The following is a 27,576-nucleotide window of genomic DNA, read 5'->3' on the forward strand; positions in this document are numbered from 1 at the left end:
CAGATTACCATAGATGTAGAACCCAGGGTGCTATCAAAATGTTTTTCCTCCCAAAGTCACCCCCATGATTTGCCAATTACACGCATCTGTGTTTTCAATGAGATTCCATTTTGGGTGAACATAAAAGGGCTGTTTTATAAGTGTACTGTAAAATGTGATATTCCAGAGTGAAACAATGTGCACGTAATGGCTAAATCATAAAGACTTGGCTGAGAGGAACTGCATTTGAGAGTTTGTCCTATAGTTAGCGCCTGAGCGACTATGTTGTTTTCTGTAGCGTTCCTCACCAGCTATTTTACACTGCGTACTATATAATAACATAGCACCAGACCATATCAAGCCAACTGAAGTAACCCCTGATAATTCCTAGCTCTGTTGTATCATCATGCCAGCCCTGCCCTGGTCCAGTTTGGCCTTGTTTGATGGGCCTCTGCGCCGGTGCCAAGAAATGGCCTTTTATTCTGCTCCATCAGCCAGAGTTTGAATCAGTGCAGCCTGGAGCCTATTCAAAGGTTCGAATGACTGCCATTCTCACATGAAATGGTGCTTTTGTCCCAGACTGTGCTCTGGAGTTGGTCTCAAAGCCTCACATTCTTCCCTTCTCTCCCACAGGAGTCTTTTTTTTGTCAGGCAGGTATAAAACAAAACAGTGTAAAAGCCATTGAGTTGTCCCACAGGCTCTTGTAGCGTGGTCAGCCGAGACAGAATGGCCAAGTTAGAATAATCACTGCTATGATGAGTTGGCTTGCCAAAAGTCATCTTTTCTCACACCATCTCTCATCTAACAGTTGAAATTGACAAGGTGTCATGCCCTTCGCATTCCTTATGGTGTTAACAATGTGCCACTCCCACGTCTGTAAATCACCATATACTTTTGTTTATTTATAGATAACACACCACCATCTACAAAATCCACAACCAAGGAAGAAAGTGAAGACAGCAACAAAGGTATGCCTATTTGTGACTGTGTTAGTGTGTGTGTGTGTGTGTGTGTGTGTGTGTGTGTGTGTTTGTTTGCTTTGTATTCTAATTTTATTAATGATGACTGCATGTTTTGGACATGCCAAGTACCATTATTGGTAGAGGAAACATTGTACATTACATTGATATGTTTTTACCTAATAATTTGTTTTGTGTGTATGAAGTAATGAAGTGTGTTCTTGGTCAGTAATCTTCTGCTCTCTAGTGCCAAGTTCCTCTTAGGGGAATCGCATACAAGATGAAGGCTGGTCTTTTTTTAAAAGAATGTTTTCTTAGAGGCAAACTTGTTTAAGAAGCCATTATCTGGCTATTCTGCAGTTTCAGCCCCTTTGGATGTGTAATATTGAAACAGTTATAGGCTTCTCCGATACGATGGACCAAAGATAATTAGATTCTTACACTGGAGGGTGTTAGTAGGCAATTAAAATCGTACACCATACATTTGTCTTCAAGCCTTAAGGTTACAGGGAATTTTTGAAGATAGCAGGCATGGTTGTTTTCTTTGGGGAAACGGATCCTCTCGCTGATTGTGAAAGGCTGGACTAGATAGTGCAGACACTTCAAGGGCGTCAATACATTCTGTGTTGTTAAACAAAGCACAATAAGTCTTTTCTCCCCACCTATTCAACATACCTTTCCATAATCCACAGCAGTAATTCAATATGATTCACAAATTCAATCAGCAGCATTAGGAGGGCATAAGTATTTTGTAATAATCTTTATAAATCCTAATTTATCAGGCCCGGCAGCTTAATAGTAACTAATCCATTCACAAAAGGCCTTGGCACAGCTTTCTAGCATTGGAACACTCAGTCCTTGAGACAACCTCTCTCACAGGAAGGGAATGAAATGATTTTGTACTGCCTGCACTGTAAAGGTTAGGTCTGGTTCGATGTAGCACATAGGAAGGATTAATCATAGAAAACACTCAGATGTCAAGATAGCACAGAGCAGAGGAAATGCGAGCTGCAAAAACCGACTGTCAGCTATGTGAGACAGACGTTATAAGAGTCTCGTACCACCTCTGTACACCTGTGTAAGATCTTTCAACGAAAACACCCTATATTTCACCATCTTGTCTATAGATCCAGAAAAGCAGGTCACCTATTTGGTATAGTCAATATGTGGAGCACTTTTTAGAATAAATTACACTCTGCAGCAGAGTTGGTGGAGTGTGTCTGTCAATATGCCTCAGTGTGATCCATCACATCCATCTCACTCCTCAGGGGATTCACTCTCCCCAGCCCATGGGTCAGGCATGAGGGGCTTTTAGGCATGGCACTGATGAAGAGAAAACATCAAAGCTTTCTCTACTGTTTTTCCATGATAAATACACTTGTTAGTGGACTGAAGATAATTATAGGGCTGCACTGTCCCACAAACTGCTACATTTACAGTTGTTTTGTCACTGCACGAGCAAAATGCTTCATCAGCCTCGGTGGACTGAAGGAAGAAAACAGTAAAAAGCACACAATGAACTCAAACACCCAACTGTAAAAAAAAAAAAAAACAACTTCTCTATCTTCTTCTGAACATCAGTCAACATCAACATACTTACTAGTGTTAATTTTTAGTGTTAATTCACTATTTATCACTTTGTTTCTTGTTATCTTTTCTCAGCACTTAATGTCTCATAAATGTCTAATGAATGTCCTACTTTCATAAGACTTTTCAATGTTAAAGTGCTATATAAATTATAACTTCTAATTATATTTACTTTAAGACCAACAGGAGTTGTTCAGATTTGATAAACAATATTTCAATTCTTCTTCAAAGAAGCCAACATATAACCCCGAAGTGTATTTGCAAAAAAGCCTTACAGATTAACTGTGTGTGTATGTATGTGTGTGTGATGAGCTATGTTGTGATGTAATCCACATGAAACAGAAGCACAGCACAGCATGCAGTTGCTATAGAAAGAAAAAGAGACAGAGTGGGAAAGGGTGGGTGACACACAGAGGCGAATGCTGGCACAGAGGTCCAGGGTGGAGTATAGCCTCTTTAGAGCACACCTGAGTTGGCAGGCAGCCCCACAGTGTCTATTATTTGATATCAGATTGGTATTAGTGAGATTAGTGGATGTCACAGGGCACAGTAAAATGTGAACATTGAGCCAGAAATCAATGCCTGGCTGGGTCTGTTTGCCTGGCATCCCTGAGCTTTCTGGGAAAGACCCGAGGAAGAGAGGGGGAGATGGTGAGAGATGGCACCAAGCGTGGATGGACATGCAGATTAATAACACTATGTGTGGACAGACAGTGTGCCTCTCCATGGGATGCCGTCTTTTACACCATGGCACCCTGTCAAGCATCGCTCACAAACACACTTGCACTTTGCTTGCACACACACATTTCACATGCAAAAGGTCTTTAAATGATAGCTGTTGGTCATCCCTTTTTCCTTTACACATGTCTCATGAATTTTTCAAATTCCCCCTTTTTTATCTTTTTTGTCCTTTGCTCCAGTTGGCTTTAATGGAAGCAATAGGAGACAGGGCTGGGGGAGGAGATATATGTCCTTGTGATACTGTACCCCTGAATCTGATGTTGACATAAATAAATCATTTAAGTGTGTGTGAACACTACAGTGCTGTTGCTCATTCAACACAAGTGCAGGCAAGTGCCTAAAATTGCCTTTTAGTCACTATATTTCTGAAAGTGGAATTCATGGGTATACTGACACTAAAAGTCTTGAGGTGTGGACTTTGGCTGGAGCCCTTCTGTGTGAAGTATGTCAGACCCTGATTCACAGTGAGGACAGTTCAATACAGTGAGTATTGGGTAGGAAAGCTGTGACAATGCTGCCACCTGCTGTTTGATGCACATGAGTGAGCTGCCTGGTGGAGGTGCTGGTTGGGTTTTTACTTTGTGGAGAGACATTGTTCTAATTGAACTTAAGTGGAAGCCATTATAAATCACATCTGCCCTACATAGATTCTTTTGTTCTCTAGTTTATGTGTGTATATGTGTGTTTATCCACAATCTGTCCCTTAGCATTCTTTATCACAAATTGAATACTGTTCCATTCAATAAGCCAAATACAAATGATCAAATAACAGGGAGGAAATTACATTCAGCCTTTTGTCATATCTCATATATTGTTGTTTGGGATCACTTTAGACGGATACAACAGCCATGCATCATTTTTAAATGCAGAAGAAAGGTTTAGGGTGACCTCATGGCCAACAAAGCATTCATCTTAACCTGTTTTTCCCAATGAAGTATTCTTTTCAGCCCCCTGTCTGTGGCTCCATCTCAAAATGCCAGTCATGATTAATAGAAAGGATTGCCATCTACTGTGTGTCACCAGCATTCTTCGTGATGGACAGAGGCACTTGAGACAAACATGTAGCACTGGTAGAACTGGCCTTTTCCCCATTTAATAGAGGCTGGCATTTTTATTGTTCTGAGTGCAGGGCAAAATTGCATAGATATGAAAAAATGGTTTCTCTCTACAGCTTGTTAAAAAAGCAATTATAGAAGCTGCACAATAGCCATTGTAGAGCATGTTCTCTTATTGGTGTCATGGCTTTCATTTACTCAATTTGTCCCAAATGTCATTGGTTTATGTGTGCGTGTGTGTGTGTGCGTGTGTGTGTGTGTGTGTGCGTGTGTGTGTATGAGAATGTGTTAGAGTAAGGAAAGGGATCAGGAGGAGGGTGGGGGTTACCGATATGATGCAGGGATTAAAGTTATTTTATGTCACTACTAAAATCTACCTTTTGTGCATAAAAAGTAGGTAGGTAGTTGTAGTTGGGCAGGTGCTCTAATTTTTTGTTTGAATTTGATTAGCAAGTATGATGTCTGTATGTATAGTGTGATGAGTGTCATTCTCCAGTGATATGTATAAAAAAACAGAAGCCTCATTAAGTTTTTTTATACAAAGTTTTTTTATGGACCTTTCTGAAAATATACTACTGAGTATCATGTTTCATAATATGATAGTGATACTATTTACAATACTATACTATAGTATTATAGTGAATCTATTTCTAGCCATGCTGGCTACAGTTTTAATGTGTCCAATACTTTGGTTCATGACCAAATAACTGCAAAACTAATGGCATTCCCTTTAGCCTCTTTAGCCTCTTTAGAGCTATACTTTGTGTTCAAGTTAGCATGCTAACACACTTAACTACGATGATGAACATGGTAAACATTGTAATGTTACCTGTTAATCATGCATTTTAGCATTGTCACTGTATGCATGTTAGCATGCTAAAGTTAGCATTTAGCTCAAAGCACCATTGTGCCTAATTAGGGCTCATCCCCATGTTCCCAGGGTCTGATGTCAAAGGGCTATAAGGGCTACCTTCGCAGTTCATATTGCAAAAGAACAAAGGTAGATGGACATTTCAAATACAGTTTGAATGGTAAAAATCTGTTTGGCCACTGTGGAGATGTCATTGTCTAAAGTCAACTGTCTTGGCCACAAATTCAAGTATAACATCAGTGAACATTTGACCTAGGGAAAAAACATTGCTGAGAAAAACAAACCCTTTGAAAGGTCAGGATATTGAGCTGGGGAACATAGAACCCTGGGAACATAGATACGCTCCTGCTAGCACTGCTAACAAATTAACTGTTATATTTCAAACAAATTAAGGAGTTGTTCAGATGTTCTTAGCAAGTGCAGTAGTAGGTTTCCTTATAACCTAGAACATGGACAGAAAACCCCATTATCAACCGTCTATGTAAAAACACATTGTGAAAGTGAGGCTAGTGAAATAGGAGCTAGACAGGAAGTTTTGCCGTTTAATGGGATGCCAGCTCTCACAAGATGAATCCTTTGCCTAGAGATGAACAGTTTGTGATCATTAGTGTGACTGGTAGCTTTGTTTTTCAAAATGAACGACTGACACTCATGCATGTGTTTGGCTGATGATTCCTTTCCCTCCCTTTTCAGGTAAAGAGGAAACAGGTGATGAAGAAGAGGGTGACAATGGTAATGTAGCTCTACAGACCACTAACACATGTTCTAAGCCCCTCGGCTTTCAGTGCTTCTTGATGTCATTTGTCATCAAAAATTGATTTTTTTGTTCGCTCTAGTTCAGTCTTTCCATCCTGTGTGCCACCACTCTGACAAAAAAAAGTTCTGTTATCACAGAAGCTTGGAACAAAGAAATCCCTCAATTATGTATGGCTTTATAAGTGACATTCTTTTCCTTCTTTCCTTCATTCTTTTTCTTTTTTGTCACTTAATTTATGCATGTCTTTGTGGTTCCGTTGCTCTCATACTGCAGTACAAAGACAAAGCTAAACAAAGAGATGGAATGAAAAGGCTGTTTGAGGTGATATCGAAAGCCAAGTCAATTCAACTCCAGGCACTAGCACTGAACTCAAATGTTTTCCACTCTTTTGAATTCCTCTTGTGTTTCTAGATGCTGCGGGACAGGAAGACATGGAGATGGCGAGTCAAAACCCAGGTATAGTACAGTTACAAGTCAAGGCTCCAGCACTGACGGGGAGGTGATTACGTGTTATTGTCAGTGTGCAGATTGCCACTGCTCCACACATCACTCACTGAGAAGGAAGGGGTGCACATTGATCTGACTCTTATCTCTAGAGGAGATGGGAATTGTATGAGCTGACCGACGTGCAGCTCATTGCTCTGGTTTTCACTTCACAGCTCAGAGTGTGATTAAAGATCCCACCTGATCAGTCTTGTTAGCAGCAGAGGAATAACTAGTATACAATGCTCTAAATGCATCTGTACAGGCTGCATGAACAGACCCTGAGACTCTGATGTGTTTTGTTGTGCTAACAACAAGAGCCTCAAGTGAATTGAGTGTGTGTGTGTGTGTGTGTGTGTGTGTGTGTTACAAAGGGCCAACCATTACGTTTGAGCTAGAACCATTTTTCTTTCTCCGAATATCCTCTGTGCTGCTGGCATATAATTAAGATTCTGCATTTGCATACTGGCAGTGAGCAGCGCCTCACCTCTCTTCTGTTTTTGTTTTATTCAAATCCCATCCCATTGACAAAGATTTGACAGATAGAGCCTCTCTGAACATGAATTTTGTAGATATTCAATGAGAGAGTTATACCAATGCAGCCCTGGGATTATATCCAAGACCTGAGATATGTAATTACGTTCTCACGAGACACAAACAGAGAGGTAGGAGCGAGGAGGAGCCACAGTATACAGTTTAAAACAACACCTGCAGGCTAATTCAGCCAAAAATGCAGCAGTTGCATCATTCTTGTGTGTGTGTGTGTGGCAGGTGAAAACTGGAGACCACAGATCAATATGTTATTCAATTATGTGGTCTTGGTTACTTAAAATACAATCTTTGTGCACAGACCTTTACTAGCACGTCTATTTACCACGAGTATTCTGTTCCTTTACCTCTTCTTTTACTACTAATACTATACATATTTTATCATTTTAGCACTAGGACTTTTTCTTCAAACTTTAGAAACCACACCCTAGCAAACACTAGCAATCTAGAAATCTACATTTAAACTAGCTTATACAACCTAAAGCAAGCACTTTTTCTTCATAAAACATGGCTTTTTAAAAGTTTTTGACAGTTTTTCCTATTTTCCTGTCAACCACCTTGCCTTTCAAACTGGAAAAGAGCAACCTGTTGATGTGAAAATGTTTCTGAGAGATTTCTGTCAGTAATAATGAAGTATGGGTATGTTTACTGCCATGTGCTACAGGATTTAATGTGAAGGCTTTGACTCTCTATGCCTGAATTTATCCTTCAAAACTTACTGCTTTTTATATTTCAATGTTGAAAATTTAGGAAACAAGGAGCCAAATCAAGAAAAGGATAACGATGAAAATGAAAACCAAGACAAAGATGAAGATATAGGTATTGACAACGACAAAGACAAAGGTGAAGACAAAGGCATCGATGACGATAAAGATAAAGATGAAGAGAAAGGTATGTACATAAGGGTACATGCAGTTGTTTTCCTTTTACATCAAAAACTTGAGGTACACAAAATGTCAGTCACAAATATTAATACCAAATTGAAAAAGGTTTAGATGGTTGTCTGATTTCCTGATAGTAATTGTATTTTATCTGAGGCAGTCAGTTCAATGCATGAAACCCTGATGGCTGACATAATGACAGCATAACACAATGAAAGCATAGATGTTTGCATTTTTGGTTTACCAGCAGTCTAAAATTACATGGTTGGGAGATGGAATGTTAAAAATGAACAATAATGGTGTTGCTAGAGTGTTTTTTATTTCTTCCTGTCAGTTTTTGAATCTATGCAAATTTATCTCACAGCACAGAATAAGCAGAACCAAGTGAGGAGAAATTTGGGCTCAGATTGTGTACAGTATTACAGATTGGACATAAAATATTCTATCACTGGAGCATCACTGTCTACAGCACGTACACACACTAAGGCAACCATAACACACATACTGTACACACACAAACAAAGCTGATCTGATTGAAAACATGACAGCTCAAGCTTCTTTTTGCAGACACATATGTGTGCTCACCTGTGTGCAAAGACACTGATGTCATGTTAATTTGTAGTGTAACACACATCACAGCTTTGATTCCTTTTTCCAGCAGAGGAAGAGCAGCCTGCTGCAAAGACAGAAGACGACGACACAGCAAAGTCCACTGTGGAGATGGAAGGTAAGATCTGATTTGCTTGGATTTGATTTGATTTGACCTGATTGAGAGTCTGAATGACTGACTTTCTATCAATGCGATTTTCTCGTCAATTCTGGTGTATTTATATTTTTGTGTATTGAATTACTGCGGTCAGTGTTGTTTTTGTTATCTGCTGTTTGTCAAACTGGTTTTCCCCTGGAATCAATCTCAGCCTATCTAAGATCTACTGTATCACCCATGTATCATCACTTTATACAGGAAGTACTAGGAATTGCAGGGAGCCTCAGGTGACATAACACATCTCTGGAAGCCATGATGGAGGTGCTAAGAAAACAGCCAAAATTAAGACAGACTATCATAGCTATAGGGAATAGGCATTGTTCTTTTTTGGGCAGATTTTGACTGGGAACTGATTATTTTACCAGTCATGTAAATTACTAATTTTGCCTTTAGGTGTAAGCTTGTTAAAGATCTAATAATAATAATAATAATAATAATAATAAACTTTATTTGTATAGCACCTTTCATCCAAGAAATGCAGCTCAAGTGTTTTACAAGAAAGAAATTACATGCACCAAGTGCTTCACATAAAAAAAGACATACAACATAAAAACAAGGATAGAATGCCAGAATTAATGGAAAGTAAGATGGAAAATAAAAAATAAAACCCACTTGATAATAATACTAAAAATAACATAAAGATGAGAATATAATATATAGAATGCATCACAAGAACACAGACATAGAATGAGCATAAAAAAGGGATAGAATGCAATAATTAATGTAAAATAAGATGGCGAATAAAACCCACTTGATAATAGTAAACATAAGATAGAAATGAGGAATGCATAACATAAGATGGAAAATAAAACCCACTGAACAATTATAATAAAAATAAATTAAAGTGCTTTTTCTTGGAACCTCCAATAAACCAGCAGCAGATGATCGTAGTGTTCTTGAAGGCAATTAGTGAACAAGGGAGTTAGCAATGTAGCTTGGTCCTGGCCCATTAAGGGCTTTGTATATAAGGTGGAGGACGATCTTAAAATCAAATTGAAATGTTACAGGAAGCCAGTGCAGAGCAGCTAAAACTGGACTAATGTGCTCTCTCCTCCTGGTTCTGGTTAATAGCCGAGCTGCAGAGTTTTGAATGAGCCAAAGTCTTTCTGTGTTTTTTTTCGGGAGGCCAATAAAAAGGGCATTACAGTAATCAAGTCGGCTTAAAATAAAGGCATGAATCCGTTTTTCAGCATCTTTTTGATTTATAAATGGTCATATTTTAGCTATGTTTCTAAGGTGGGAAAAGGATGTTTTCGTCATCTTGTTAATTGGGACTTGAAGCTTAGATCTGAATCTAAGATAACGCCAAGACTTGTAACCTCAGATTTAATCCAGGTAGTCAGTTTCCCCAGATTATTAAACAGCATTTCTCTTGTTGTTTTAGGGCAGACTAGTAGCATTTCAGTTTTGTCTCATTTAACTTTAAGAAATGATCGCACATCCATTCATTTATTGCCAAAAGACAGGCAGTATGTATAGTGAGAATAATAATTGACCAAGGCAGCTCCCTTGTGCAACCCCAAAACAGATGACAGTCATGTTTCTCAGACACATGAGCTACCTCTTGCTGTCTTGGTTGTTAAAGAGTAACTGCACCCAGTCTAATAATCCTACTTGCCCTGACAACTAGTGGTAACAACATTCTTTTCTCACACCCTGCGCCGCAATGATGTAGTGTCGCACTATAGTACCATGCAACATCACAGTTGGATGTAGTCACACGTACAACTGTGACAACTGTACTACTGTTCAAGACACTTTTAACCCAAATAGGCAAAGTGTAGCTATGATTTTCCTCCGATCAAAATCTAGTGTGTAGTTACTCTTTAATACATCTGAAGCTAGGGGCGCCCCGGTATCTTACCTGGTAGAGCGCACACCACATATCCAAGCTGAGTCTTTACCACAGCAGCCTGGGTTTGAGTCTGGCCCGGGCCTTTTGCTGCATGTCTTCCCCTCTCTCTCCTCTGCCTTTCCTGTCTCTCTCTACTGTCACTGCCAAAAGCGGAAACGCCCCAAAATATATTTGATTTGCACAGTTAGCTTAACTTAGCGAGTAGCTAGGATTAGTAGTGGCTGTTTGTGCTTCAAAACAGTTGCTTAGTATATGAATAAGGCTGGCAATATTCTATATTATATCCCTTGAAAAGTGTTGTGTGTGTATCCAAAGCCAAATATAGCTTATTCCTGTGTATTGAGACCTCCATTGTTTACTATTAAAAACACATCAATGAGCCAAACCATTACACTGGGTGATCTGATCCTTCATGAACATGGGCACTGTAGTTTATTTACAGTCAGTTCCACATACACTATACTGCTGCTGGAAATATTCATTAGAGCATCAGATGTGTGTTAATCCGCATCTGAAAATAGTCCTCAACAAATACATTATTTACTCCTGTTTAAGTAACATTTGTTGAAAACTAAAGTGTTCGGCTGTTTTAAGAAATGGCTTTGCCTGTTTTTTTTGTTTTTTTAAAAAAGGAGATTATATATTTGTGACCTGTTTTTTTAAAGATTTTCATCATTGTTTTCAGGAGGAACAAATTGGCTCGAGGCTCAGTGCCATAGACAGGGTATTGGTTTTGTGACAATAAGAAAAATATTGATTAATTCATAAAGAAAAGACAGTATTTAGAGGAAATAAATCCACCTTTTAAGGTAGTCAACTTTATATTAAATTGTGCTGTACAGCTTTTTTTATCTGTCTCTGCTTTAGCCATGTTGCCATATATTTAGCCTTCATTAGCATTCAGCAGCTCCAGTGGACTTCCATGATGAGGCCAGCCATTTTGCTTGGATCATTCCTCTACTCGTTCTGCATAGCCAACATTTCTGTTTTTTCGTTAACCGCATGGGATAATCTCTTTATTCTTTATCTCTTTATTTATCCCCATTTTTCTCTCGCATTGTCACTGATTAAGGGTATTCTCTGTAGAAGTTGAGGGTTAGATTTGTAAACCCCAGCCACCTCACTCCCACCACTGCACTATCACAAAGGTCTGAGTCACTCCCTCACCTCCATTTCCCTTTCTCTTTGACTGACATTCAATTAATTTAGGCTGAGAGTGAACATTCCAGATAGATCTAGCTGAGATAGCCTTCTCCATCCTCTCTGAAAAGCCAATGGAATACGTCCTACAAACACTACAGGCTTTCCATCACTGGAAAGCTTCACTCCAGCCTGTTGATTGTGTCTTGCCTGAGCCTGCCAGTGTCTGTCACTGTCTAGGGTTACCATGGGTTGTGGGCTTTGTGGTGGCACTGTCGAGCAGTAAACAGTTGTGTCATTCCTGATTGCAGGCAGATTTCCTTTTGTATAGAGGAACAGGGCCTTGGACAGAGTGCAGACCCATACTGTCTCGGATATTGCATCTCATGCAGGCCAACACAGCCCGGCTTAGCCACACGTAACCAGCTATTCATAGGACAAGACCAAATGATTCCCGAGCCAATACCTTTTATTAAAAATAATAACTGTAATCAGGCTACCTCATGGCCATAGAGGTTAAATCTGCTTCACTGAAAGGAGTAATAAAATGGCTCATAATGATAGGAGGAATGAGTAATGAATCAAACAATTTGTGGACAGTATGAGGTTGCTACACACATACACACACGTGCATACATCTACTTGTGACTCAGAGTGTGTGTGTGTGTGTGTGTGTGTGTGTTTGTGTTTGTGTTGGGGTCTTTTGCAGCAAGTCTTACGTACTACCTTATTTTTTATGTTTTTGACATCGTCTTATATTCACAATCAAGTAGTAATGTGCAGGTACACATTCTTGGTGATGTATGTTTTGTACTCATTCTTTAATTTAGTTTTCTTCTCACATACCTCGTTGGCTGTCTGATGTTGTGTTTAGACAGAAACAGGAGAAGAGCTTACCCTGATTCAGGCAAGATAGAAAATTGTTAAGCTTTGGGGCAAATTTGGACATATATGAAACAAATTCATACATTTGAGCAACATCTTGCCAATCAAATGAACAAATATTGCAGCAGCCTTATTTACATTTACTGGGCTTAATTTCTCCGTGAAGATACACCTCTTATGTAATTATAAATCTTTGCTATAATGAAGTATTTATCAGTGTCACCTCATACATCTCCATTTTAGAGATGAGCCATCATTGCCAACTTGCTAAAGAAAGATAAATCTGATGCTCTTAAACACAAAGGCAAGGAAAAACAATTTAGAAAGAAGAAATTGGTTTCCTCTTGCAGTCTTTTCTCTTTGATCCTCCGGTAAATGCTGTTAGAGTAATGCTTTCTAAATTGTTGTTAAGTTAGTTGTTCAGTCGTGTATATTGACTCATAGATCTCTGAGCAGTATCTGCAGTACTGTAGCTGACATCAAACCAGCTATGCTGCACTAGTGGCTGTGGATGCATTTGATTTCAAAATTATCAGCTTGATACCTTCTAGTCCTTGGAACATTGTGGAACAGGAGGCTTCTCTTTTCATAAGGAATAGGTCACACTCTAAATATTAGTGATCCCACATTGCAGAATGTGTTATAGACAGACATGTTGCTACAGCATTCTCAAATACCATCCTTTGCATCTGCACATTTATATCCTTGTGCTCCCAGTTGTCGGCAATATCTGTTGCCACCCTGCTGTTCTCACTTAGCTCAATATTGCACATATGGAAGTGTGTATAACAGCTAAGCATCTCAGTCCTAGCTCAGTCACACTAAATAATACAAAGCTAAAGAAAACAGCTTTTTGTTTTATTCATTTTCCCTCTCATCATCATTATAACTTGTTAATGTAATCATTTATTCAGTCTTCACACATTCCCTTAAATTAGATACGGATGTAGGATGCTGCACAGGTCATTTGCTGATGTCTTATCAGTTCATATTACCAAACTATGCCATCTGTTGTTTACATTGCAGGTCAGTTATGTTTAAGCATTTAGTCCTGTGTTCTTAGCTCTACAAATAACTTAAATTTAATACAGTATTATAAGCAACCAAGAGCCACAAGATCCAAACAGTATATAACAAATATTATATTCTGGAGGTTTTTATTTAGCTCTCTAAAATATCTTTGTGTAGAGGAGATATGTAAGGAGGTTGGCAGAGGAAAGATTTTGTATTTTAAATCAGGCTGTGCACTCCACTATATCAATCACATGTATTAGATATCTCCCTGCACAAGCAATGAGATTCTCATATTCTCCCCAAATTGAAGCCTTTATTTATGAATATTCATAACACACTTTAGAATGGAAATGGAGGCTATATTGTTATTGTGTTTGAAATATCTATCCAGCAAGCCTTGTTCTGGTGACTTGTGAGAGTGGGCACCTGCTTCAGTAAGCGCATGGAATGCCCATAAATTAAAATAAGACTGTCTTTGCCTAAAGCTAGGAATAAATAAATCTGAGTTGTGAACATAAATTATTTTTCCTTCATGCAGTGTGATTCTCCTACAGGAGTCGATAGCTATTGTCTTAGCTCCAAAGGTAAGATTTAATGGCTGCACAGATTCAATGCCACAGAGTAAACAGCAGCTCATCCTTCTTTCCAATCAAACACTGAGCAAGTTTCGTCTATAAAGCATTTGCATGTCATGCAATGCACCAGCACAAACCTGAATAAGGTTTATTGTGTGCAAGACAGTGCTGTTCCTATACTTCTGCTCTTCAAAATATACCTGAATATAAAGCACAGACAACCTTGCAATCGAGGGAGCCTGAATGTTCAATACATCAACGAATGATCCTTATATTTCCCTGCCTTTAATAAAGCTGGCCACTGCTAGAGGCGGACTGTGGGATGTAAACAGCTCCTTGACTATGGAAGGACACTACAGACAATACTTTAGAGGGGTGGTCTCTACATGTAATGGCATACTAAAGCCAGGCAGGAGGGACCCTGCAGGGAAGACAAGGATGAGAAAGAGGATGGAGAGACAGACAGACCCAGCAGGCCATCACAACAATCTCAACACAGCAGAGAGACAAGGCACCATTACATCAGCCCAGAGGCTGGTGGAGCTGACATTCCCACTGCTCATCTCTCCCTTGATTTTTCTTTGTTTCCTTTTCTCTTCTTAGACCTGTTGTGTTGTTAAAAAAACACATCACAGCAACTCAACTAAACTCCAGTTCATCCTCATTTTCCACAAGTTTTCACTTGTTTCTGGTTACTTTATTGTCTTGATTTCATGAGTTTCTATCTCCAAATGTTTTTTCCCGTGGTGGCCAGGATGCGTTAAGTATAGATGGCTGTGACTGTTTTATTTAGTGCTGTGCCTCTGCCACAACCGCTCGCAGCTCACTGTATGTGAAGCTCTGAGCAGAAAGCCCAGCTGCATCCACAAGTGCCATATGGTGCCCAAAAACCACATGCACATCATGTACCCACTTCTCTCCCTTGTAAGATCCACAAACAATAAAAAAAAAAAGCATGACAATAGAGGTGCAACAAATCCCATTCTAAAAACTGTCATGAGAATTGGCTTTATTCTCTTGTTTGCGAGTGTTATTTGCGGAATGTTATTGATTTCATTGTATTTTACTCCCCCAGTGGTACAGCTTTAGTGTAACAAAACAACAAGCCGACACAAATGGCTCCTCTGAAATCCAGCAGACTTGCTATTGGCAATATGAAGGTACACACAAAACTATCACAGCACAGTGACCCTGTGTGGTCGCTCTTTTATGTTAAAGCATCAAGTACAAAGAGTGGAATTTATTAGTAATCCATTGCAAATCAAAAGAGAGTTTTTTCCTTCTTCTTTTTAGCAGCTTGAATAATTTATCCCTGACTTTAGTGGTATATTCCTCTCAGAATTTGTTTGCGCTTTGCATTTATGTTCTGCAAAAGCAAAAAGGATTTGAAGCTTTGCTTAATTGGTTGTTTTTTTGCCCTTTTGTCTTGGTCTTTAGTGAACAATGGGATACTGGTGATGTAAATCTAATTCTGAAGAGCAAAGCGGTCTTTCCTGTGGCTAAGAGTTGTCAGCACACAATTAACTTTTGGCATAACATTGTATACTGTAACACTGAGTGGCTCCTCAGGGAGCAAGCTGCCACTGGCTGAAGACATTAGGCTATGCTTGTGAGTTATAGCTTTTCACACTGACTGTGAAAGTCCAGGAACAGCAGCTAGACCAATCACTGCCCTGCTGAGGTATTGTGTGTGAGTGCCATGAGGAGACTACCCACAGTCTTATCTTTATCCTACTAATGCAGCTTTTATCATTGAATTCCATTTGGCTTTGCTCCTCATTCTTAAACTTCATTTGACTCCTTGTTTTGACGTGCTTTGTTAATTTTAGGTCACTGGATATCAAATCGAGCCTGTTTCCTGGTGATTTCAATATGAAAAACTTTCACTTTTCTAAATATTGAAATGATTTCACAGTCTGTTGATCCCTTGGAGTCTGAGTGAATTTGCTTCTTTGCCATCATTCCTCAGCGCCCTCCATCATTTTGTAATGTCTTATACAACAACAACAATAATAATATTAATACAGGACATTATGTTGGTCACCTGTGGCCCAGAAGCCAACTTCTGAACAAAAGAAAGGGGGCCTCATCCAGTGGTTTAAAGTAACTAAGTAAGTAAGTGCTGTACTTATGTACAATTCTAAGGTACTTGTATTTTAATTTTGTGCTACTTTATACTTCGACTCCACTATATTTCAGAGGTAAATATTGTACTTTTTACTCTACTACATCTATCAAGCTTTAGTTACTAGTTACTTTGCAGATTAGGATTTTAAAAACCTGTAATGATCCTATAAAATACACTGCATTGTTACACAGTAAATTAAGCCACCTGACAGTATATAAAATGAGTACAATTAGCTCGACCTCAGTCATCTACAATATTTAAATGCTGCTTGCATATTAGTGCGTCAGTAATAATAATCCAATAGTATAACATATAAAAAGGTAATCCATTACCATGGACAGGTAGTCCATTCTGGTGTGTAATGAGAAGTTTTACTTTTATACTTAAGTACATTTTGCTGATAATACTTACATACTTTTACTTAAGTAAGGTTTGGAATGCAGGACTTTTACTTGTAGTGGAGTATTTTTAAATTGTGGTATTGCTACTTTAGATCTGAATACTTCTTCCACCACTCATGCTACAAGGGACACACGTTTTCTGTCCTCTTTTGAAGCTCCTCTTTTGATCAGCTCTCTTATCCTGTACCCACCTCTCTGTTTAGTTCACAAAAATGGCAAATTAATGAACTCTAAGCAGAGTGAGAATTTGTCAGCCAGCAGAGAGGCAACCTCTGTCACACACACATCCTTTAAAAACACACAGATACACATAAAGACACAGTTTGAGCGATGAGTGATCTCTGTATGGGATGCCTGTCTCCTGGTGCCAGTGAGGAAGATTTGATAGTAGAGCTACTTCAGTTAGAAACAGAAGTAAACCCAAGTGAGTTACTGACAACAATGGTCTTTGAGACTCAAACATGACAGTTGGGATTTTAAGTCTTTAACCTTTTGGATTACAAATGTCATTGTGCGCTTAACTCAGCTAGTATTTTTCAGATGTCATCTCTCCAGGTTCACTCAGAATGCACAAAGGTTATGATGCAATGAGATACAATATAACATGATATTAGAGCTGCAACAGTCGATAAACTGATCGATAAAAAATTAATTGGCAACTATTTCGATAATCGATAACTTCAACGCTGGGCAAAAAAAACAGCAGTGAAGTAAAATCATGTAAACAAAATTGTCACCGTAGTAACATCTGATGCAACATCTTCATTTGCTAAATTATATATTATATTATATCTCTATCAGTCCCTCACTATGCTGCTAACACATACTCATACTTGCTCATACGTGCTTCTACTGAGGTCTACCAATCAAGCTGCTCTCTTACTGACCTTTCAATGATAGACAGCTGCTCTGCCAGGGCTCCTGGTTTTCACTGCAGTCTAGACAAGCGCTTTGATTATATTGACCAGTACGATCCATGATCTCCTGTGGAAAACCTTGAGCTGCCCAGAAGAGGCATCACTTAATAACTGCAAATCAGTCAGCTGGCCCGAGCCGTGTGTCTTATCTGACACACAAACACCCAGGCCTTCCTCCATAAACATGCTGCTTCTACACCTCCCTGAGCTGTGGTGTGTCCCAGTTTAATGTATCACAGGGGTTAGCCAGATCACCTTGTGTCAGATTTACCAGTCCCCTGCAAGACTGTCTGTCTGTGCCTTGATATAGTAAACCACAATAGGTATTGAAGACAGAGGTGAGCAGCTTCCCGCAGCAGGCCCGCTAGCAGCGTAGGGAGAGTCTAAAGATTATGTAAAGTAATTCAGTGAGTGATGAGAGAGGAGCAGGCCACCACTGACAGCAGGTTTAGCAGGTATGTAGGTCACACAAGGGGGAGGCCTCTTTTGCATTTTTTCCCTTCCATGTCTATTTTTGTGTTGTCTCCCTCTCTCACATCTTAACTTAATCAGTTATTCGAGTTTCATCTCAGGATATCTCAGTATTCACGCTCTTTTACTGTGACTGTCTCACACTACCTTGGACAAAGTGGGGAATAGAAAAAGTGTAAAAAGAGAGATCAAGAATGAGACATTGCCAGTGGAGACAACACTTTTACTGACTTTCTTTCAGCCCTTGTTGTGTTTTATCAAAGGTTTGCCAGTGGTCATTTTCCCTTCATTTTTTGCAACATATGTTGTCAACTGTGCCCCCTCTTTTCTCCTGCCATCTCTCTCTGTCTTCTAATCATCTTCACTTTCTCTGAGTTGTAGCTTAACCCCAAAGCAGATGGTGTCCTGTTCTCTTTTCAGTCATTCAAAATACTCTGTGTTTTCTCATCTTGTCAAGGATGGTCCAGGCCTGTGTAATGAGCTTGGGCCTTTTCAGTCTGTTTAGAGGACCCTGACCCAACTTGGAGCCACCCCACCACAGCCACCACTGCAAGGTTACCCAAACCCGCAGGGGAGGACAATGCTACTTAGTGTCCACAACCCCTCGGCCTTTTCTTAGGGAGAAGAAAGGCGGAATATTAATGAAGCCTCATGGCTTTTCAGGAGGATAGCAGTAGAGAGGGGCGGTCACAGTGTTTATTGAGCAGACTTGTTTTCATCTCCCTAGCCTGCAGGTCACAGCTCAGTGCTCTTTAATTGGCTCAGATTGTCAGACAGTGTTCCATCTCATAGCAAAGAAAACTCCAGCTATCAAACGCTGACCCCTCCTTCCTCACAAAATCCCCTTTTTCCTGTTTAGAGAGTGGTAGCTCATGCAGCTAAGCTATTTCCACAAGCCTGCACTACAAACGTAACATTAACATATGAAAATGGGCGCTTTTCCACATTTACCAGCTCATTAGTTCTTTTGGTTTGGCACTTGTTGAGGTCCACCCACTCTTGTTTTGCTTAAGCAGGGGGACATCTTTAATTATCTTTGCAGTAGGCATATCAGGCCCAAAGCTATTAGCCCATGCAAAGTTCAATGAGGGGCTCTTTGATACTTGTTTAATATACATGGCCCAATGCAGACCAGGCGCAAGTCCCTCATAGACCACCCAGTTTACCTACTGAAATTAATTCTGCTCTCATCTCCTGAAATGAATGGTGCTTTTCAATAGATACTGGTATTGACCTTGACATTTTCCTATCTTATTCTCTCAAGATGAAATGCTGTTGAGCAAGCAGCAGCCCTCCTGCTTCATAAAAGCCGCAGAAACCAAAGAGTTTTTAACAGATATTTGATCAACTCAAGTAAAATAGAAATACTTTATGCAATCAGTGAATGAGATTCAGTCTGTAAATGTTTTTCAATTGTGGTGTGTTTAATTTGGGCATACTTTAGTGGCCTTTTAGCAAACGATACTGAGCAACTATTGGGAAGTGAAAGAACAGTTTTAATGGGGTTTTTTTGTGATGGGTCATGTCTATTGTTTGAGTGGGAGCAGCTGGACACCTGTGTGAGCTGGCTGGGATCAAAGCTCCATGACCTGTTAAGTCACAGCAGACCAGCACGCCACACCACGGTTTGGGGATCAAATGAACAGAAGAAATTCTCCTGGGGAACTGACACTGTAGGGCACAGACACTTCTACACCTCCATTGTTTTTTATTCATTCACTGCTCAAGAAAAGAGGAGTTGAATGAAAGACAGGGAGATGTCCTGTGGCTGAGGGACGAAAGGAACCTCCTTTTCTGCCCAAGGCTCCTGTCTGGAACATTAAGCAGAGACGGTTCCCATGCTGCCATGTGGGCTGACTGAGCTAGAATGACAAGAACATTAAGAGTGGTGTGGAAGCAGAACTGCTGCTGTTCGCCACAAATGCTCTTCGAGGATGATGCGAAATAATGAGAAAACGTATCATACAAACACTACAGCTAATCAAATATATTTCATTTATTTATATGGTGCTTTAAAATCTTAACTTGCCATTGCTGTCCAGTTCAAACACATTTTCTGTCATGGTTGAATATTATGGTGCAGTACACTAATGCTGACCAACAAAACACTAACTACCTCTTGTCTAATAAATGAATGGAAGGTATGGGGATGTAATTTTCTGCTTGTCTGCATACGAGGGTGACTTATGCACAACTCTCTTCCTTCCTCTCCCTTCTCTTATGTGAGCACACACACACACACACACACACACACACACACACACACACACACACACACACACACACATTCTCATCAGCCCTCTTGAGCTACTGAGGGGTTTTCTCTCCAGCATGTTTTCATTGAACTTATGAAAGTCTGAAGTGACAAGAAAAGTTAAAGAATGTAAAAGTTTGGCAAATATTTTAAATGTTTTTGATCTCCTGCATGACCTGTAAATTAATCTGTTATGAAACCTTCACTGAAACATCATGACAATGGGACAGATAACAAAAAGATAAAATTATTACAGCTCTAATATGTGAAAAAATGCAGATCAGATTGCCTTTTAAACTCTCATTACATCTTCATGGAGAAATATCATGCACATTTTAGTGTAAGCCAGAAGACATAAAAAACGTTTGAGAAAGTATTTGATACCCTCTTTCTCTAGACCCCCACAATAACCCATACGTATACAAATTCTGTAATTAACATACAAAAATGGAGGGTGGGAGACTCTGTCAAGGAACCCACAGGGTTCCAGCTTTAAGAACTACTGGTGTAAGCTGTCTAGTTTCCTGTTCGGGGAGTCAATTCGGTCTACTGTTTTTCTCTTTTCCTTATCAGCCCTCTGTGGACTGTGCCTCTCCTTCACCAGAACCTTGACAGAGGTCTGTTTTTCTCTCTCCCCCCATCTTTGTATATGTGTTTACCACAGCACACACACATCCTCCCCTAAATGATAGCCCCACTACTGTCAGCACACAGGAGTCAAATTAGAGAGCGAGACAGCGTTGCGGTTCCCTCTGAGCTTCAGGAAGGTGGGGGACACTGGGGCTGCAAGCAGTTGAACTGAGCTTTTTGCTTTGTCTTGATCAGCGCTGGATATTAGAGGAAGAGGATGCTATGCTAGCACCCAGACTTTGTTGTTATTACCTGAGAGAGAGGAAGAAAGGAGCATCTGGAATGAGGCCAGTGCTTCAGTGAACACCTGCTGCTGCACACAGGCATGCTATGCTAGCTAGTATAAAAAGGCAGACATGATGGAGGCTCTGTTCCAACATGAGTAGCAACATCAAGCACTTTCCACATGTCCCGCCATCAGCTTTAATATCCGTAAAGTGATCATGTGGAAAAGTGTTAATGCATGGCATATCACTTCATGTGTATGCATAATTTATTACATCACTACTGACGCCATATGTCTGGCTCTCGAACATATGTGGTACAATGTGTGTGTACATGTTTCCTGTCAATTTATTCCATTACAGTGATGGAATAAATTACTGTTTGTAAATCTGTTTCTTTGATTAATTTATGATTAAGCAAAAAATAGTAAAGGATAATTACGGGTTATTACAACTTCTATTCTTATTCTCGTGATGTTGGCCATTTCTATTGGTTATAATAAAATGTACTCAAAGTCATTGCTGAGATCTGGGAGCACAATGGCATCGCCACAACAGCAGAGCAAGAAATGGCAAGAAACACAAATGTTCAGGTGAACAGTAAGTATAATGTTATCATTACCGATGATTGGATCTTATATTCATAGCCAAAACTATGAATATAAGATCCAAGTTGTAAATATTCAAAATCATCCTTTCAATAGTTTTGCGTAAAATAACACAATGTTATTTTGCCCCCTGGACAGTTCCATGCCTAAAAAAAAAAAAAAAAAAAAATGAGGATGAGATTGTTGTTGCTTCATCCTTCCTGCTTTTCAACAATTCTTTAGTCCCGGTAGGTGTCTCAGGAAGAAGAAATTTTATTCCAAAGTGTTGCAACAGATTGAATCAGTTTCATGTTGAAGAAGCAGTGTAATGCATGTTCTCCATAGCTGGCAGCCTACAGGTCCAAATGCCAGTGAAGCAAAAGTAGTATCTAATGCCCCATGTCTACTCTACAACCAAGGAACCTGCTTTTCTATAAGGGATTAAATGACCTTGACGGCAGTTACTGTAATCATACAGAACATTGAAGCCACTTTGGATTCTACACTTTCTTCTATCGTGCCTAACCAGTGTATTTGTTTACATCATCGCCAGACTGCCTGGGGAGAGTGGTTATTTTTATGGTGTGCTTTGTTTGGATGATTGTTGTTGCAAAGGAGAAAGCGTCAAGGTTTGCTCAGGGAGTGTCGAAGGAGTTGTGTGACTACAAAGGTAACAGGGAGGATAGAAGGGGAGAAGGATGTGTGTGGGGGGGCAGTCTGTAATTAATTTTGCATGCGTCTCTCTCCCTTCTCACATTTGTTTTGTTCTTTTTTGAAGTATAAGTCTTTAGGAAGGCACTGAATTTCCAGACATAAGAGACTGTTAAACATAACGACAAATGTAAATGTGAGGCCATGAGTATGAAGTTGTTCTTAAATTCCTGGTCTGATTTTGGGATGATCTACTTTTTTTGAGCAGAAAGTCATTTGATAAAAACTACCAAGAGTAGACTTGGTAGACTAAAAAAGCAAAGTAATCTTGCACAAATTATTTCATATATGAATCCCTAAGTCTTTTATCAACTGCATCTGCATGCATGAATTGACATTGAAGATGAGTTACACGTCCATATCTATTTGTGCTCCACATTACAGATGTCTCTAAGATCAACAACACTGACACCAGCAATGGAGGTGAGTAAAGATCATGTTTTTCCCCTTGAACTACCCACTCTGGGCACTGTGACGCATCACTGAAATTCTGCCACTGCTGCCCACATCCCTTCCTCCGTTTCTTGTTTTCCTGCTTCTGTTACTCACAGGTGGATATTTCTGTCAACATACCTGTCTACATTCATAACATATCACAGTACATATTAGCGTTCTGATTATATGCTGGATGCACTTAAATTTCAGCAGTAGGCCAGCCAGCATCAGAAGTCAGTGTTGTAATGTAGATTCTTGTTGAGGTTTACAAAACACTACAATTATACACTCAAGTGTTCACATCTAGTTCAATCCTGATGTCAGAAAGTTCTTGTTAGCTACAGAGTAACTATAAACCCACTCAGCTTGATTCACAAGCTTGGCAGGGCAGAGAAATTGTTTAGGCAAATTGATGCTTTTCTGCACAGCATGAGGGGCAACAGATTGCTTGATTATCGCAGCCTCTCCTTATATTTTTACCCTCTTTCCCTCTCTATTCTTCTCATTTCTCTCCCTTACTCTTGTGTAGAAGAGATAAAAGATCATGTCAAGAGCTCAGAGGAACCTGATTCGATTCTAAGTGACAGCATTCAGTCCAAAGGTAAGGGCATGGGGGAAGCACTCACACTCGCTCACTGGCACGCTCTTATCTCGCACACGTCTCTATTTAAAAGTAGATTCTTATTAGTGGCCACAGCTGCTGAATTAAAATTCACTTCATCTGGAGAATCCTCAGCGCTGTGCTGCCAAGTGTTACCAAGCTTCAACCTCCTTGTCTCCGTTTCTTCCACCGTCTGTCTCCATCTCCTGCTCTCTGTAGGGGCAGGCGGCAGGCATGCGGTTTGTACGTGCTCCTCCAGGGCCAAATGCATTTGTAAATCCTCTCTACCCATTTCAGGTCCACAGCTATGACCCTGATATTTAGGTATAAACGTGTCAGCACATCTTTGGATATTGAGTGTGATGAATTACCCACAAACTCCACTATCAGACATTTAATAAATCAAGTATGCAATGTATATTATTTTAACATGCAGCCAACAGACTGTAGGGGAAATAATCATGCCAATAAATCATATTTGATAAGGATACCACACTGTTGTTATTATTAGGTCTCTGTTGAGATTTAGGGTAATAAGACGGCATGTAATTTGAATGTAGACATCTGGGGAGTGTGCTGTGAATTTCTATGTCTGCATTTGTTCTGTGTGTGGCTCTATAGAGTTGTTGAGCCAAAGAATGGGATTCAGATTTGGGCATCGTACACTTTCCAGGTAGAAAAAAATTCATTAAGCAACTGTTGTGAACAGATTGTCAGGGTTGAATAAATAGGACAGGCTAGCAGAATATGAAATAACTTGGCAGAGACAAACGTGTTGGTGTAGAAAGGAGAGGACTTAAACAATGCCAGACAAAGCGCCAGAGAAGAAAAAGCTTGTCGTCAAACAAGCGTGTGGATCAGGATGGGATGGTGTATAAGGGAGCTGGGTAGCACATAGTGTGCAATTAAAATTAGCCAAAGTACAGTATCAAAACACTTGACGCCTGGCAATCACAACAGACTGCCATGCTGCAAGATATTGCTCTGGACCAAATCTCAACTGATTAGCTTGCCATGAAATTTGGTATTTGGTAAGATATTCCTGGTCCCCAGAGAATGTCTCCTAATGATTTTGGGTGACCCCCTGACCTTTAGTGCCATTATCAGGTCAAACTTTTCCCTTTACCAACTTTTTGGTCCATGGCAAAGTATCCTGAAAACCAGTCACTGGAGTTTCATGAAATTTGCTGTAGATAGTCATTGTCTTCAGAAGGATGAATCCTGCCTTTAGCAATCCCCCTGAACTTTCCTCTATTGCCAGCATCACATAAATATTTCCACTTCTGCACTAGAACACCACCTTCAGGCAAAAAGGACAGCAGTGCATATTTCCTTGTCTATAGACAGATTGGTATGAAATATCATGACCATATTCATGCCTCCAATGGGAAAATTTTGATTTTAATGATACCATGGTCTTTCTCTAGAGCCAACATTAGGATAAACTCTACATTTGACCATTACTACAGGTAATGTGAGAATAGCAAGATCATTTATTGTTTCTTCTAGAACTGCAACTAACAGTTACTGTCATTATTGATTAATCTTGAGATAATTTACCTGGTAAACTGATTATTCCTTTGGTCTATAAAATGTCAGAAAAAAGCATAGAATGGCCATCAGAATTCCCTTAAGCCCAAGGTGGTGTCAACAAATTGCTCCTTATGTCCAACCAACAGCCCAAAACGTTGGATGTTCAGTTTACCTTTACATATGACAAAGCTAGAGCCAGGGAATATTTGGTAGTTTTGCTTGAAAGATTATTTTAAATTAATCTGCAACTATTTTAATAATTGTTTCTGTTGATCGACTAAATTGTTAAATTTACTAATTGTTTCAGCTCTAGTTCCATTCACCCTTTTTAATTTGTAGTGTGCAATTATCATTTCAGCCTTGCAGGGATTGTAAATAGAAGTTTCCAATCTTAGTTTTACAGTCACCTGCTCTGCTGAAGGACCAGTAATAAACAGTAATTATTTAAGACACAGTATTGAGTACTAAATGTGAGAACCAGTAATTCAGCCATGTACAATTTAAATTCAGACTATGAATTTGTTTTCCATCCAGACACTGTTGAGAAGAAAGAATGACCAGCTGAGGGAAGGACAATCAACCTCATCTGACAGCCAGCAAACTGTGCGAAGCCAACCCCACTGGTGTCAGACTGGCCCATGTCAGTATGGGCTCTGACACTGGCCTAGGCCAACCAGTTACTCACAAGATGCTCACATTCACTACTTTATTTAGCCTTTTCCCTCTTTGTTAAGAAACTACTCATCCCTGAAGTATGTATGCACTGTATGCACTGTATATGTATGTATGAACAAAACCTTACTATAGGACTTGAACATATCAACCAGAAAAGATGAGCCATACCTCACTCTGTGTTAGAGTCATACATCATTTTGCCAGCTGGGTGCGATGAGATAAACCAGGTTCAAATCTCTTTATTTGATCTATACCCACTGTGAGAGCATGGTGACGCTGTCAGAGGACAACAGCCACAGCTCCTACATGTTGACAGTCTAGGCTGGGTGATGCTTAACATCAACCATCCTTTTGTTCTTACAACCCAAATACCGCCGCCACAGTCATGATGACATTCAACAGTGGAATACCTGACAACACCCTGCATTTGTAGGCCTCTTTGGAGTGCAACACACTGACACCTGCCATGTCTCCTCACACGCTACTGCAGCTGGAGCTCCAGTATTTAGTCAAATCAGCCAATACCTTCAGACCACAGTCTGTAAGGCAGTGTGTCATTCCCCGGCCTTTTATCTAGGAACGTCACTGATCACGTCTGATCTCCGCCGCCGCTGCTGTAACTGCAGCTTAACTCGTTTTACCAGGAAACTGTTCATCAACGCCCGCGCACACTAAAGAGGATGTGAGTGTCTTTTAACAAATCGATTAGTTCTTTTCCCCCTTTTTCATTGCTGTTTCCAGTGCATGCCAGAAAATTGCTTTGAACTTCACCAACATAAACAGGAATTACAGTCGTCTTCGCTTTTGCTTGTCTCCTTACCAGATTGTCTCTAACTGTATTGAAGGAATCTGCCTTATTTCATATCAAACAACAAAATCACAATCACAGACCTAAGGAGGTGGTCCAAGTATGAATTCTTGGTTGTGTATTGCTTGCAATTGATTTGTAATTTTAAGTACATCATGTAATGGCTAATGCCTGTTGTTAATGGTTTTTCCTCAGTTGATTTAGAAAAATGATTTCTTTTAAATGTTGGTATGATTCATGAATAATTTTCAGTGGTGCCATACTAAAGATCAGATGAATTACAGTTCTATGAAATGATGCCTTCATACTTTGATGTTTGCTTTGCTAAACTATAACAGAAACAACTAATAAAATCTAAGGTGGAAGCCATGTCTCAGCTTTTAATGTACCTTGTCATGCGTCTTGTTTTTACTTGTTAGCTAATATTATATTTATTCTATTTGCAGCTGGTACAGTTAATTTCCCCTCAGTTCAAATTTCACGTGTGAAATTGAACAACTGTAACAGAGCGATCAGTGGTGTGTCTCTGGGACAGAAACAATTAGTCTGTCCTGTGATCTCCGGCATGCTGCCTCTCTGGCCCTCAGGCTCTCTCCTGTATCAAATGAGAAGAGATATCTGGCAGACCCTCTCACCCCAGAGCCCTCCCTCCCTCTGAGAAACTCACTAATGGCCAGAGGCCTCACAAGAAGTTTGTTACCAAAGATTCAACAGCTCTCCAGAGCAGAACCTCTATATCAATCACCTCTCTTATCTGTAAACAAAATCTTTTCTCAGCAACTTTTCGAATCTTTGGTAAATGTTTACTTATGTTCATAATTCCTAAAGTCACACTTCATGAGTTGGACTGCCATATGTCACAAAACTACTGTACATATTTTAACCATTAGTCATTAAAGCCAATGTATAGAACTTTAAAACTGGCCATGTTAAAAAACAACAGTCTGCACCAGTTTCAGTTTTCATCATTCAACAAACAAAAACATATCCATCAGATACTAAGCTGGAAACAAACCTGAGGACAAACCGATGCTATAAAGACTGGAAAACCTCACATATAACAACTTCACTACCAGAAAGGAGCACATATTGAACGGCTGATG

General features: G+C 39.7%; 1 protein-coding gene across 5 annotated transcripts in view; it reads left to right on the forward strand.

The window, feature by feature from the left end:
• Positions 1-26,857, forward strand: part of macrod2 (mono-ADP ribosylhydrolase 2) — a 390,748-nt gene extending 363,891 nt beyond the window's left edge. Inside the window, exons 11-18 of one of the 5 annotated variants that reach the window (XM_044213245.1) lie at positions 889-948; positions 5,887-5,925; positions 6,362-6,406; positions 7,733-7,873; positions 8,522-8,590; positions 22,806-22,844; positions 23,386-23,457; positions 25,525-26,857. In XM_044213245.1, the coding sequence (XP_044069180.1) occupies positions 889-948; positions 5,887-5,925; positions 6,362-6,406; positions 7,733-7,873; positions 8,522-8,590; positions 22,806-22,844; positions 23,386-23,457; positions 25,525-25,547 (488 nt within the window). In that variant the 3' untranslated portion in view covers positions 25,548-26,857. The remainder of the gene's footprint in view (positions 1-888; positions 949-5,886; positions 5,926-6,361; positions 6,407-7,732; positions 7,874-8,521; positions 8,591-22,805; positions 22,845-23,385; positions 23,458-25,524) is intronic. The other 4 variants (XM_044213246.1, XM_044213250.1, XM_044213249.1 and 1 more) reach the window with 4 other exon arrangements.
• The last annotated feature ends 719 nt before the right edge of the window (positions 26,858-27,576 follow it).

Source organism: Siniperca chuatsi, linkage group LG11 (assembly GCF_020085105.1).
Source record: "Siniperca chuatsi isolate FFG_IHB_CAS linkage group LG11, ASM2008510v1, whole genome shotgun sequence".
In the NCBI taxonomy this organism is placed as follows: Eukaryota; Metazoa; Chordata; class Actinopteri; order Centrarchiformes; family Sinipercidae; genus Siniperca; species Siniperca chuatsi.